At 38.1% G+C, this 15,262-nt stretch overlaps 1 protein-coding gene across 2 annotated transcripts in view; it reads right to left on the bottom strand.

Annotated features, from left to right (window-relative positions):
- The window catches only part of ADAM32 (ADAM metallopeptidase domain 32), a 179,312-nt gene that overhangs the window by 158,260 nt on the left and 5,790 nt on the right, over positions 1-15,262 (bottom strand). For both annotated transcript variants that reach the window (XM_037741420.1, XM_037741423.1), the window contains exon 2: positions 8,234-8,313. In XM_037741420.1, the coding sequence (XP_037597348.1) occupies positions 8,234-8,313 (80 nt within the window). The remainder of the gene's footprint in view (positions 1-8,233; positions 8,314-15,262) is intronic.

Here is a 15,262-nt window from a genome sequence, read left to right as displayed (position 1 = left end):
AAAGAAAGAAAAGAAAAGAAAACTTCAGGCCAATATCCCTGATGAACATCAGCACAAAAATCCTCAATAAAATACTGGCAAACTGAATCCACCTACACATCCAAAAGCTTTTCCACCATGATCAGACAGGCTTCATCCCCAGGATGCAAGGTTGGTTCAACATATTCAAATTAATAAAAATGATTCATCACATAAACAGAATTAAAGACAACATCCACATGATTATCCCAATAAATGCAGAAAAGGCCTTTGATAAAATTCAATAGCCCTTTATGTTAAAACCCTCAGTAAACTAGGTGTTGAAGGAACATACCTCAAAATAACAAGATCCATATATGACAAGCCCACAGTCAGTATCATACTTAATGGGCAAAAGCTGGAAGCATTTCCATTGCAAACTGACACATGACAAACATGCGCTCTCTCACTCCTATGCAATATAGTATTGGAAGTTCTGGCCAGGGAAATGAGACTAGAGAAAGAAATAAAGGGTGTTAAGTAGGAAGAGAGTAACTCAAATTGTCTTTGTTTCAAGATGAAATGATCCTATATCTAGAAAGCCCCATCCTCTCAGCCCAAAAGTTTCTTAATTTCATAAGCAACTTCAGCAAAGTCTCAGGATACAAAATCAATTTGCAAAAATCGCTAGCATTCCTATACACCAACAGGCAAGCAGAGAACCAAGTCATGAATGAACTCCCATTCACAATTGCTACAAAAAGTATAAAATACCTAGGAATACAGCTAATGAGGGAAGTGAAGGAGCTCTTCAAGGAGAACTACAAACCACTGCTCAAAGAAAAAAGAGAGGACACAAACAACTGGAAAGATTTCCATACTCATGGTTAGGAAGAATCAATATTATGAAAATGGCCATACTGTCCAAAGTGATTTATAGATTCCATGTCATTTCTATTAAACTACCATTGACATTCTTCACAGAATTAGAAAAAAAATCTATTTTAAGATTCATATGAAACCAAAAAAGGAGCCCAGAGAGTCCAAATAGCCAAGACCTGAACTCTGTTCTGGATCAAGAGCTGAGCAAGAACAAAGCTGAAGGCATCATACTATCTGACCTCAAACTGCTACAAGGCTACAGTAACCAAAACACCGTGTTACTGGTATAAAAAAAGACACATAGGCCAATGGAACAGAATAGAGAACTCAGAAATGAGACTGCACGTCTACAACCATCTGATCTTTGAGAAACCTGACAAAAACAAGCAATGGGGAAAAGATTTCCTATTTAATAAGTGGTGCTGGGATAACTGGTTAGCCATATGAAAACTGGACCCCTTCCTTATACCCTATACAAATATTAATTCAAGATGGGTTAAAGACTTAAATGTAAAATCCAAAACAATAAAAACTCTAGAAGAAAATCTAGGCAAAACCATTCAGGACAGAGGTATGGATAAAGATTTCATGATGAACACAACAAAAGCAATTGCAACAAAAATTGACAAATGGCATCTAATTAAACTAAAAAGCTTCTTCAGGTCAAAAGAAAGTATCATCAGAGTGAACAGACAACCTACAGAATGGGAGAAAAATTTTGCAATCTGACAAACATCTAATATCCAGAGTTTACAAGTAACAAATTATAGGTAAAAACAACCCCATTAAAAAGTGGGAAAAAACATGAATAGACACTTTCAAAAGAAGACATGCATGTGGCCAATAAACATATGAAAAAATTCAACATCACTGATCGTTTGAGAAATGAAAATCAACCACAATGAGATACCATCTTACACCAATTAGAATGGCAATAATTTAAAAGAAAAACAACAGATACAGTGAGGTTTGCAGAGAAAAGGGAACACTTTTACACAGTTGGGGGCAAAGTGAATTAGTTCAACCATTGTGGAATACAGTGTGGCAATTGCTCAAAGACCTAGAGGCAGAAATACCATTTGATCTTGCAATCTCATTACTGGGTATATACCCAAAGGAATATACATTATTCTATTATAAAGATACAAGCACATGTATGTTTATTGCACCACTATTCACAATGGCAAAGACATAGAATCAACCCAAATGCCCATCAATGATAGACTAAAGAAAGAAAATGTAGTACATCTCTACCATGGAATACAATGCAGCCAAAAAAAGGACAAGATCGACATGGATAGAATTGGAATACATTATCCTCAGCAACTAATGCAGGAACAGAAAACTAAACAACACATATTCTCACTTATAAGTGGGAGCTGAATTATGAGAGCATATACACACATAGTGGGGAACAACACACACTGGGCCCTGTCAGAGGGCTGTGGGAGGGAAAGCATTAGGAAGTATAGCCAATGGATGCTGAGTCTGATACCTGGGTGATGGGATGATATGTGCAGCAACGCACAATGGCACACATTTACCTATTTAACAAACCTGCATGTCCTGCACATGTACCCCTGAACTTAAAATAGATATTTAAAAAAAAGAAGGCCATGTGCAGTGGCTCATGCTTGTAATCCTAGTACTTGTAATCCCCTCCCAAAGGGGAGGCCGAGGCAGGTGGATCACCTGAGGTCAGGAGATCGAGAACAGCCTGGCCAAAATGGCAAAACCCCACCTCTACTAAAAATACAAAAATTAGCTGGGTGTCATGGTATGCACCTGTAATCCCAGCTACTCGGGAGGCTGAGGTAGGAGAACTGCTTGAACCCAAGAGGTGGAGATTGCAGTGAGCCAAGATCGTGTCACTGCATTCCAGCCTGGGAGACAGAGAGAGACTCCATCTCGAAAAAAAAAAAAAAGAAAGACAGAAAATTACCAGACTTTAATAAAATAAATTAAAGCTCTAAATAAATGGAGGTAATGTATATGTTCATGAATCAGACCACTCAATACTATAAAAAGAGCAATTCTCCCCAAATTAATCTATGCATATTAAATGAAATCTCTATCAAAATCCAAGCAGTCTTTCTTGTAAAAATGGACAAGTTGATCTAAAAATATGTATGGAAATAAAAAGGACTTAGAATATTCAAAGCAATTTTGGAAAAGATGAATAAAGAATGAAGGATTTATACTACCCAATTTCAAATATTGCCCTAAAATGCATAGTAATCAAAGCAGTGAGATCACGATGCAAGGAAAATCAAGTAGATAAATGGCAAAGACATAAAAGTCTAGAAATAAACCTTTACATTTTTGTTTACTTGTTCTACAAAGGTACCAAAACAATTCAGTGGGGTAAGTATAGTCTTTTCTACAAACAATGCTGGGAAAGTTGGATCCACAGGCAAACCAAAAAAAAACAGAACTTAAATTCTGACCTCATATCATATACAAAAGTTTACTCAAGTTGGCTCACAGACCCATGAGCTAGTAGAAAACACAGAAGAAAATCTTTGTGAGCTTGGGCTAGGTAAAGAGCTTATATTAGTCTGCTCAGGTTGCCATTACAAAATACGACAGGCCTGTGACATTAACAACAGAAATTTTAGGACCAGGTGTGGTGCCTCATGCCTGTAATCCCAACACTTTGGAAAGCCAAGGTAGGCAGATCACTTGAGGTAAGGAGTTCAATACCAGCCTGGCCAACATGGCAAAATACTATCTCTACCAAAATATATTTAAAAAGAGCCAAGTATGGTGGCACATGCCTGTAATTCCAACTACTTGGGAGACTGATGCACGAGAATTGCTTGAACCTGGGAGGCAGAGGTTGCAGTGAGCCAAGATAGCACCACTGTACTCCAGCCTGGGCAACAGAGGAAGATTCTGTCTCAAAACAAAAACTAAAACAGAACAGTTATTTTCTCACAGTTGTGGATATTAGAAGTCTAAGATCAATATGCCAGCAGGTTGGTTTCCGGTGAGGCCTCTCTTTATGGCTTGCACATATCTCTTTTCTCACCATGTTCTCACATGGTCTTTTTTCTGTGCATGCATGGAGAGAGAGAAGGACTTCTCATATCTCTTTCTCTTCTTATAAGGACACCAGTTCAATCATATTAAGGTCACACCTCTATGATTACATTTAACTCTATCTCCTTAAAGGTTCTATCTCTACACTGGGGGTTTGGTTTTCAACATATGGATTTGGTGGGGGGCACAATTCAATCCATAACATTCTTTCCTATGGTACCCCCAATTCATCTCCTTCTTGCATGGAAAATATGTTCATCCCATCCCAAAGGCCCCAAAGCCTTAAGTCATTCTAGCATTAATTCCAAGTTCAAAATCTCATCTAAATATCACCTAAATCAGGTATGGGTGAGATTCAAGTTATGATTCATCCTGAGGCAAAATTACTCTCTAGTTGTGAACCTGTGAGATCAGACAAGTTATGTGCTTCCAAAATACAATAGTGGGACAGGCACAGAACAGCTATTCCCATTCCAACAAGGAGAAACCAGAAAAAAGGAAAGTGGTGACAATCCCAACAAAGTCCAAAACCTAGCAAGATAAATTCCATTAGATCTTAAGGTTGAAGAATACTTCTTTGACAGGATGTTCTACCCTGCTGGGCCCACTTGGGCAGCAAAGCTCCCATGGTCCTAGGAACGGGCCCCATCCCCGCAGCTCTGTAACTCCGTCTTGCCCCCACAGCTCTGGGTGACAGCCTTGTTCCTGAGGTAATAAACAGTGACATCCTAGCCTACTAAAATCAAGGAGGTGGCCCTACTCTCTGAAATCAAAGACAATGCAGCCTTGCCCCCTGGACCTGTAGCAGGAGTGGCAGCCCTGATGATCTCTGAATTGCTTCCATGGTCATTCTCCTCTTTTCTTGAAGGATGATGCATGTTTGAAGCCAGACAACTCTATTGTCCTATCCTGTAGAATCCCAGAATTTGAATAGCCTTCCTTCATTCTATCCAGTTTTCTCTGTTCCCTTTAGTCCGAGCTGGCAGTGTTTCTGCTGATGTAATTCCATCTCTGTTCCTGGCTTCAGCTGACATGGCGGATTAAATCACGAGGAATCTCTTTATAGCCTGGTGGAGATAAGTCACTTAATAAGCAAATCTCCAGCTACATCTTTGGTGTTCTTTCCAAAACATGATTTCTCATTTTTAAAAATGCAAAATAGGCTGAAAATTTCTCAAATCTTCAAGTTCTTCTTCCTTTTTCCTTAATAATTCCTTCCATTTACCTCTCTCCTCTTGCATTTTGCAATTTACTATAAGCGGTGATGAGAAAACAGGCCACATCTTCAGCATTTTGCTTAGAAATATCCATGGCTAAATATCCAAGGTTGTCACCACAATTTCTACCTTCTACAAAATACTAGAACACAATTCAGCCAAGTTCTTTGTCACTTTTTAACAAGAACCTCCTTTCTTCTAGTCTCCAATAACATTTCTCATTTCCATCTGTGTCCTTACCAGAAACACTTTTTTGTTTTTGAGACACAGTCTCATGCTGTCACCTAGGCTAGAGTGCAGTGGCATAATCTCAGCTCACTGCAACCTCTGCCTTCTGGGTTCAAGCAATTCTACTGCCTCAGCCTCCCGAGTAGCTGGGACTACAGGTGCCTGCCACCATGGCCAGCTAATTTTTGTATTTTTAGAAGAGATGGGGTTTCACCATGTTGGCCAGGCTGGTCTCAAACTCTTGACCTCAGGTGATCTGTCCACGTCAGCCTCCCAAAGTGCTGGGATTACAGGTATGAGCCACCGCGCCCAATGCAAAAACACCTTTAATGTTCATATTTCTACCAGCTCTATTCTGTTCATAGTAATATGTATATTTTCTAAAACTATAAAAGCTTTCTGTATAAGTCTTTTCTTTTTGATCCCTCATTAGAATTGCCTTTAGCATCCATATTTCTACCAATAGTTCCTTCAAGGCAATCTAGGCTTTTTCTTAGCATGCACTTCACCAGTCTTCTAGCCTCTACCCTTCACTCAGTTCCAAATCCACTTCCACATTTTTAGGTATTTGTTACAGCCGGACCCCACTTTACAATACCTAAATCTGATTACTCTGCTCAGGCTACCCAAACAAAATGCCATAGATGAGGTGGCTTAAACAACAGAAATGTATTTTCTCACAGTTCTGGAGGCTGAAAGTCCAAGACCAAGGTGCCAACAGGACTAATATATGATGAGGGCTCTCCTCTTGGCTTGCAGACAGCTGCCTTCTTGCAGTATCATTTCATGACCTTCACTTTGTGTGCATGAGCCCCTGGTATGTCTCCTCTTCTTACAAGTACACCAGTCCTATTAAATCAATCAAAGCCCTACCCTTATGGTCTCATGTAACCTTAATTACCTCCATAAGGCCCCATCTCCAAATATAGTCACATTAGGGGTTAGGGATTCAACATATGAATTTTGAGGGGCCACAATTCAGTCCATAATAGGGCTCTTAGATACAAAACCAAAAACAAGATCCATAAAAAGAAAATTTGATAAGCTGAATGTCATCAAAATTGAAAATGTTTGTGTTTCAAAAAGCATCACTGGGAAAAATGAAAAAGCAAGCCAGAAATTAGGAGAAAACAATTACAAATTATATATCTGATAGAGAACTTGTGTCCAGAATACATAATGAATTCATAGAACTCAAAAACAAGCAACTACATTTTAAAATAGGAGAATAATTTGAGTAGCCATTCCACAGAAAAGGCATATAAATGGCTATTAGGCTCATGAAAAATACTCAACATAATTATTCATTAGAGAAATGCAAATTGAAGGCAAAATTGCATACCACTAGACTCCCACTACAAGAGCTTTAATCCGAAAGACAGACGACGTCAAACGTTCACAACTATGTGAAAAACCTGGAACACTCAAAAACTGCTGATGTGAAATGTAAATTGGTACAGTCACTATGGAAAACAGTGTAGCAGTTTCTAAAAATGTGAAGCACAAACTTACCATGTGCCCAGCAATTTCACTCCTAAGAATCTACCCAGGGAAAGGAAAATATATGTCCATACATGAATGTTCATAAAAGAATTATTCATAATACTCAATATCAGAAAACAATCCAAAGTCCATCAACTGAAGAATGAGAATGGATAAGCAAAATGTGGTATATCTACATTTAAGAAATAAAAATTAATAATGTGATAAATGCTATAATATGGATAAACCTAAGTGAAAGAAGCCTAATACAAAAGCTTACATATTGCTTGTTGCCATTTATATAAAATGCTCCTAAGAAGGCAAATACATAGAGACAGTCAACAGATCAGTGGTTGTCAAGGGCTGGAGAAACACTACAAATGTGCATGAGGGATCTTTTTATGGTGAGAGCAACATTCTTCAACTGGACTATGGTAATGTTTACACAATTCTATTTATGCACTGCTACAATAATTGTTGAGTTGTACACTTAAAATGGGTGAATTCTGTGGTGCCATAAATTGCACCTCAACAAAACTGTTAAAAATAGAATGTTTTAAAGATCAGTCACTTATAAGCAAAGCTTGCTTAATTATATTTCTTTACTTAAAATCTCCTAAGATATCTAGCAACTAGCTATGCACATGGCGAGTCCAGAGAAATAGTTACTAAATAAATCAATGAACAAAGTATTTTCCTTTCTAATAAAAATACTAAAATAAAAGGTTTCTTCTTATCTGAGAATTGCTAGGTGTAGGGGTAGAGATTGAGAAAGAGGCTCTAGTTAAAAGATATTGCCTTTGACATTTTGGAGAAATTTATTCTCTTTGTATTGATGCCCTAGATATCACTCAGATAAAACACTTAGGCCAGGCGTGGTGGCTCACGCCTGTAATCCCAGCACTTTGGGAGGCCGAGGCAGGCAGATCACGAGGTCAAGAGATCGAGACCAGCCTGACCAATATGGTGAAACCCCATCTCTATTAAAAATACTAAAATTAGTCGGGCATGGGGGGGGCATGCATGTAGTCCCAGCTACTTGGGAGGCTGGGGCAGGAGAATCACTGGAACCCAGGAGGTGGAGGTTGCAATGAGAAAAGATGGCGCCATTGCACTTCAGCCTGGTGACAGAGTAAGACTCTGTCTCAAAAAAAAAAAAAAAAAATGTCAGATAAAACACTTAATTCTACATTCTCTTCTACATGTAAACTTTTAAAAATAATTTACCATAAGAAAATGACAAATGTTAAAAAGTACAGAACATTCTAACTTACATATTTGTTTTTACCATCAAAGCTTTTAATTCCTATCAGTAGAAATACAAGAGACATTATATTCATACTAAAATGGGTTTCACATATTTCATAGCTATATAATAAGAAATTTCACATAAACATTTAGGTTGTAAAAAAAATATCTCTTACGTATTCTATTTCTGAACTGTCATTTGTATTTGTTTGGATTTTCTCTGGAATTATAATTTGCAGAGGTGAATTTTGAAAACCTGAAGAGATAAAAAAAAAATAAAGAAAGAAAGAAAAACAGTTAGTACCTTGCCTTAAATTTGTCTAAATATCTGTTCAGTTTGTTTCATAAGATTTACTTGTGTGGGTGTGGGTGGCTCATCACTATGTACTTCTATAAAAAGCTTGAAAACACTTAATTTGAAAAACAGATAGGATACTTATGAAAGAACAAAAAAGGAGAAGGGAAGAGGTATTCAGCTCACACAAAATGAGTGGTCCTTGAAGAAAATAGAAAACACACACCAAAAAATTCAAAGACATACTTCAAAAAAAAAAAATCCTGAAATAAAAGATTTAAAACAATAGTCTAGAAAGTATACTGTATTTCAGGAGTAACTGATCACTGCTTTAAACTGAGACATATTCTACTGAAATTGTTGGGTTTCCAAGATAAAGAATCCCTTGAGAATATGATAGAAAGAAAAAAAGGAAAATCATGTTATGATAAGGGGAGATTCTCAGGCTGGCTTGAGAATTTTTACAACAGTTTTAATGTTAAAAGACTAAAGAACAATAACTAAAAAAGAACTTTAAGAAAAGACAGTAAAGACCCTATAAATGTATACCCAGCAAAAGGTCATTCAAATATAAAGGCAAAAGATAGGTATTTACAAGCAAAAACTCAAAAAAAAAGTTCACGTGTCTATCACAAAAGTCAGAGACATTTCTCCCAATAAAAATATCAGCAGTTTTGGTAAAATGCCTAACAGTGAGTACAAAATAATCTTAAATATAGACTAAAGGCTAAAACAACTGTGGTAATCATAATTATGTAACAGATGCAAATGTTAAATGCTATGGTTACATAAACATAATATATACAACTTCAGGAACTGTAGCAGAAGAGAAATATCATATAAGCATACTGATTTCCTTAAATCTGCTTAACAGTGTGATGCAAAAAATGTGACTTAAACCTAAAAATAAGCAGTATAAGTAGAAACTGTTTAATGACATAAAGGTTCAGAAAAATTAAGATTAAAAGTAACCATAATCGGCCAGGTGCTATGGCTCACGCCTGTAATCCCAGCACTTAGGGAGGCTGAGGCCAGTGGATCACCTGAGATCAGGAGTTCAGTCTGGCCAACATGGCAAACCCTATCTCTACTAAAATTACAAAACTTAGCTGGGCATGGTGGCACATGCTTGTAATCCCAGCTATTCAGAGGGCTGAGGCAGGAGAATCGGTTGAACCTAGGAGGCAGAGATTGCAGTGAGCCAAGATCACACCACTGCACTCCAGATCTGTCTCAAAAAAAAAAAAGTAACCATAATCATTAAATGCCACAACTAACATCACACTGAAACAGGAAAAGCTGAAAGCCTTTCCTCTAAAAACTGGAACAAGACAAGCATGCCCACTCTCACCACTCCTATTCAACAGCACTGGAAGTCCTAGCCAGAGCAATTAGGCAAGAGAAAGAAATAAAAGGCATCCAAATAGGAATTTAGGAAGTCAAACTATCTCTCTTCACAGATGATATGACATATACCTAAAACACCCATAGTTTCTGCCCAAAGCCTCCTAAATCTGATAAGCAACTTCAGTAAAGTTTCAGGATACAAAACCAATGTAAAATATCACTAGCATTCCAATACACCAGCAACAGCCAAGCCTAGAGCCAAATCAAGAGGACAATCCCATCCAAAATAGACATTAAAAAAAAAAAAAATACCCAGGAATACAGCTAACTACGGAGGTGAAAAATCTCTACAAAGAGAACAACAAAACACTGAGCAAAGAAATCAGAGATGACACAAACAAATGAAAAACAATTCCATACTCATAGATAGAAAGAATCAATATTGTTAAAACGGCCATATGGCTCAAAGCCATTTACAGATTCAGCGCTATTTCTATCAAACTACAAATGTCAGTTTTTCAAAGAATTAGAAAAAAAACTATTCTAAAATACATATGGAATCAAAAAAGAGCCCAAATAGCCAAAGCAATCCTAAGCAAAAAGAAGAAAGCAAGAGGCCTCACACTACCTGTCTTCAAACTATATTACAAGGCTACAGTAACCAAAACAGCATGGTACTGGTACAAAAACAAACACGTAGACCAATGGAACAGGTTAGAAAACTCAGAAATAAAGCCACACACCTATAACCATCTAATCTTTGACAGTCAACAATAACCAGCAATGGGAAAAGGATTCTCTATCTATGGTGCTGGGATAACTGGCTACCCATATGCAGAAGACTGAAACTGAACCTTTTGCATCAATCAATGCAAGATGGATTAAAGACCTAAATGTAAAACTTAAAATGATAAATACCTTAGAAGAAAACCCAGGACATGCCATTCTAGACATCTTTGCCTTGGCAAAGATGAGGGCTTTTTTTTCATAATGAGGACTCCAAAAACAATTGCAACAAAAACAAAAATTAAGAAGTGGGACTTCTTAATTAACTAAAGACTTCTGCACAGCAAAAGAAATTATCAACCAATAAACAGGCACCTACAGAATGGGAGAAAATATTCGCAAACTATACACCAACAAAGGTCTAATATCTGGACTCTGTAAGGAGCTTAAACAATTCAACAAGCAAAAAACAACCCCATTAAAAAATGAGCAATGACATGAACAGGCACTTCTCAAAATAAAATACACATGTGGCCAGGAAGCATATTAGAAACTGACAGAGAAAGTCAAAACAACAGTGACATACCGTCTCGCACTAATCAGAATGACTATTATTAAAAAGTCAGAAAATAACAGATGTTAGCAAGGTTGCAGAGGAAAGAGAATGCTTATACACTGCTGGCGAGAATGTACGTTAGTTCAACCACTGTGGAAAGCAATGTGATTTCTCAAGAAACCTAAAACAGAACTTCTATTTGACCCAGCAGTCTCATTACTGAGTATATGCCCAAGGCAATATAAATCATTCTACCATAAAGACACATGCACACACATATGCATTGCAGCACTTGTCACAATAGCAAAGACATGGAATTAACTTAGATACCCATCAATGGTGGACTGGATAAAGAAAATGTGACTATGCAGCCACAAAAACAATGAAATTGCATCCTTTCCAGCAACATGGGTATAGCTGGAGGCCATTACTCTAAACAGATTAATGCAGGAACAGAAAACCAAATACCACATATTCTCACTTATGAGTGGAGGCTAATCACTGAGTACACATGGATGCAAAAAGGAGCACAGTAGAACCAGAACTTACTTGAAGGTGGAGGGTGGGAGGAGGGAGAGGACTGAAAAACTACGTCTCAGGTACTATGCTCACTCTACCTGGGTGATGAAATAATTTGTACATAGAACCCCAGTGACATGCAATTTACACATGTAACAAACCTGCACATGTACCTCTGAACCTAAAATTAAAGTTGGAAGAACAATAAAACAAAATAAAACTTATAAAAAAAAAAGGTTTTAAACATGATTCCTTGCTTTGACTGGAAATTATGGAATCCTGAAGTAACAGAAGACAGGTGGTAACCCTTGACTCTCAGAGACAGATGAGCACAATTACTAGAAGACACCGCAAGAATGGAGTGAAAAACAAAATGCCTTCACTTACAGAGATCCTTGGTGGTATCTAACTGATCACAGAGTCCCTAAGAATGAACTAGATGAGCAGGCTAGTCAAGAAAATTGCAGCCTGTGGTGCGCAGAAACTGATGCAATCAGCACGAGGACTCACAGCCCCTTACGTGGTTCCTACACCCGACCTAGTTCAAAGGCTTGCCGCATTTTTATTGAGGAGGAAGAGAGTCCTCTTCAGGAAGGACCATGCCATGCAACCACAGGAATATGCTACAAATCTTCCCCTGGAGCCTCCTCCGTAGTGTCCTGTGTCCTTTTACCATGATGGCTATGCCCTGGGGAAGGGAAATAGCCAGGCTTTGCAGGAGTTTCATTTACTGACTCTGAACTGACACTAACCTTGAGGACTCAAAATACCAGCATGGTCCATTGATCAGAATAGGGGACTTATATAAACCAAGGGATAAACTATGGCCTGGATCCGTCAATGGAGAATGAAATTATCATATCTGTAAAATGAACTAGCTCCTTGAAATTACAGTCTCATTAGTTAGTTCATGTGATTATTACAGTTGATTCATGAAAAAAGTACAGATTCCATTGTCTTGATTTGTTGAAACAAATCAATATAGTTAACACCTAATATGCAGCTACTGACCTGGCAAATGTTATTTTCAATTCCAATCAGCAATGGTGATAAGAATTAACTTGCCTTTATCTGGCAAGATAAAAATTTTTCACCACCTTCCCTGAAAGCTGTCAACTGTCCTGTCATAGCACAAAGGGACACAGGCTGTTTTGATTTCCCATTAGAACATCATGCTGGTCAAGTTGCATGATATTAAAGATGTCATGGGAATGTATTTAGTGAGCAAGAAGTAGCAAGTACCCTGGATGGGTTAGTAAGATACATGATGCCAGAATGTGGTAAAAGAACCTATGGAGGTATAAGGGAAAGTTACAACTGCAGAGTTTCTCGGAGTCTGGTGGTTACAGCATGCTGAGATATCCTGTACAAGGTGAGATGCTAGTGGCTACACCTTGCATAGCCCACCACAAAAAAAAGTGGCACAACGAGTGATCGGCCTTTCTGAATTCAGAGACAATACATGCTGATTGGGGGTGTGAGAGCCTGAATTGTTGATCAGGTGACCTGTAAAGCTGTCAAAATTGACTAGGACTCAGCACAAGAGAAGACTCTGCAGGAAGTCCAAGATACAGATGACACTGTCCTGCTGCTTCAGTGTTATGACACAGGAAACCCTGCAGTACCCACTGTACTAACACTCACACGGTTATTCAGGTGGCTGCAGTCAACTGGCAGCTCGCCTAGGACAAGACAGACTAAGATAACCCCACTCATGTCATTTGACTGAAAGGCCTAGGTTGACTCATCTCCAATTCACACACCCTCTTATCACCCTAGTCTAGGTCCTGAACTCCTGGCCGCAAGTGATCCACCCACCTCAGCCTCCCAAAGTGCTGGGATTACAAGCGTGAGCAACCATGCCTAGCCTCTTCCCAACTTGTCCTATGTCAAGGCAATCCGAATCAAAATTCCAGCAAGCTGTTGGATATCAACCAACAGATTCTACTGTTTACATGAGGAGGTAAAAGATCCAGAATAGCCAACTCATTATTGGGGTATAACAAAGTCCAGAAGAGGAAATGGACATACCTATACCATTGAACCTAACAGTTTCCTTTGTAAGGACATATCCAAGAAAAATGAAAACATATGTCCATACAAAAACAGGTATGTGAATGTTCCTAGCAGCATCATTCCTAACAGCCAAAAGTTGGAAACAACCAAACGTCCGTCAACTGATGAATGGGTAAACAATAGCAGTCAGGACAGTGCTTCAATAGAGCAAAGCGGAAGCTGCAAGGCCTCTTGAGGCAGAGAGTCGGAAGTCTCAAAACACTTCTGCCACATTCAAATGGTCAGAGCAAGTCATGAAGCCAACGAGATTCAGGAATGAAGAAATACATTCTACCTCTCAATGGGAGGAATGACAAAGAAATGTTGCAAAAAGGAAGCACACCCAAGGATGGAGGAGATTTTCAGGCCATTGTCATCTTTGCAATCAATTAATTCAACACATATGATATGGCTTTCTACCATTACTAGTCTGTGCGTTTCATCGTGAATTATTGGGGCCCACATCTCCGTAAATAGTCCCATTGCTAAGCTCTATTTATTTAAACCATTTCAGTGTATCCTCATACTCATGACAGGTCTCTAACTGACACCTACCTGTGTCCTTTGGGGGTGGGGGAGCAGTGATAGTTTAATGTCTACTAAATGTGGCATTTCAAATGAATGGGGGAATGATATGAAATTCAGTATTCATTATCCATTTGGAAAAATACAAATACAGTTTCCTATCCAGCACCAAAATGTGGATTATGAGATTTCATGTACAAAGTTATAAAAATATTAGAAAGACTGAAAGTCTACATTTTCTAAAGTTGTAAAATAATTTTAAGACCGTATGGGAGACTATTTGTCTATACTATTTGGTCTCATTGCATCAAAGGAAGCCTTCTTAACAGGCAAAAGAGAATGCAGAAGCCATAAGAAAGTGTTGATAAACTTAGCACAAAAAACCAGATACCACAAATAAAAGATCAACAACAGATTGAAGAAAACTTGTGCAAGATATAGAAAACTTAAAATGATTAATATCTAAAACATATAAAAATAGATATACATAAATTTATACAATATGCTGTCATCATTTATGATTTACTTCAAAAGGACCATATATGTCTATATTTACACATGTTTATATCTAAGTATCTAGAGAAAAGTTCAGAAGAGGACCATCAGACTGACAAACATAGTTGTTTTCCTTAAAACTATAATTGATAACCAGGAAAGATGGCAACATATTGGGTAGCCTCTTTTACTTCATTTTTAATGGAATCACATATTACTAAATAAAATTTATTAACAAGTTAATAATTATTTTTAAAGTTTCAGGATTTGGATCCAGAAATCTATATGTTTAGAAATATCCAGAGATTATTCTGATGCAAAGCCAAATTTGGCCTCAACTATCCCACCTTAGGAAAAGACTAATACATAAATGAATATGTCACTTCAAAAATCTAGCAGGTATAGGCCAGGCGCGGTGGAGCACGCCTGTAATCCCAGCACTTTGGGAGGCCGAAGCAGGTGGATCACCTGAGGTCTGGGGTTCAAGACCAGCCTGACCAACATGGAGAAACCCTGTCTCTACTAAAAACACAAAATTAGACAGGCATGGTGGCACGCACCTGTAATCCCGGCTACTTGGGAGGCTGAGGCAGGAGAATTGCTTGAACCTGGGAGGCGGAGGTTGTGGTGAGCTGAGATCATGCCATTGCACTCCAGCCTGGGCAACAAGAGCAAAACTCCATCTCA

The sequence above is a fragment of the Cebus imitator genome, unplaced genomic scaffold (assembly GCF_001604975.1).
Source record: "Cebus imitator isolate Cc_AM_T3 unplaced genomic scaffold, Cebus_imitator-1.0 Scaffold5, whole genome shotgun sequence".
Taxonomy (NCBI): Eukaryota; Metazoa; Chordata; class Mammalia; order Primates; family Cebidae; genus Cebus; species Cebus imitator.
The sequence above is the reverse complement of the archived record's forward strand: the minus strand, read 5'-3'. Positions and strand labels throughout refer to the sequence as shown.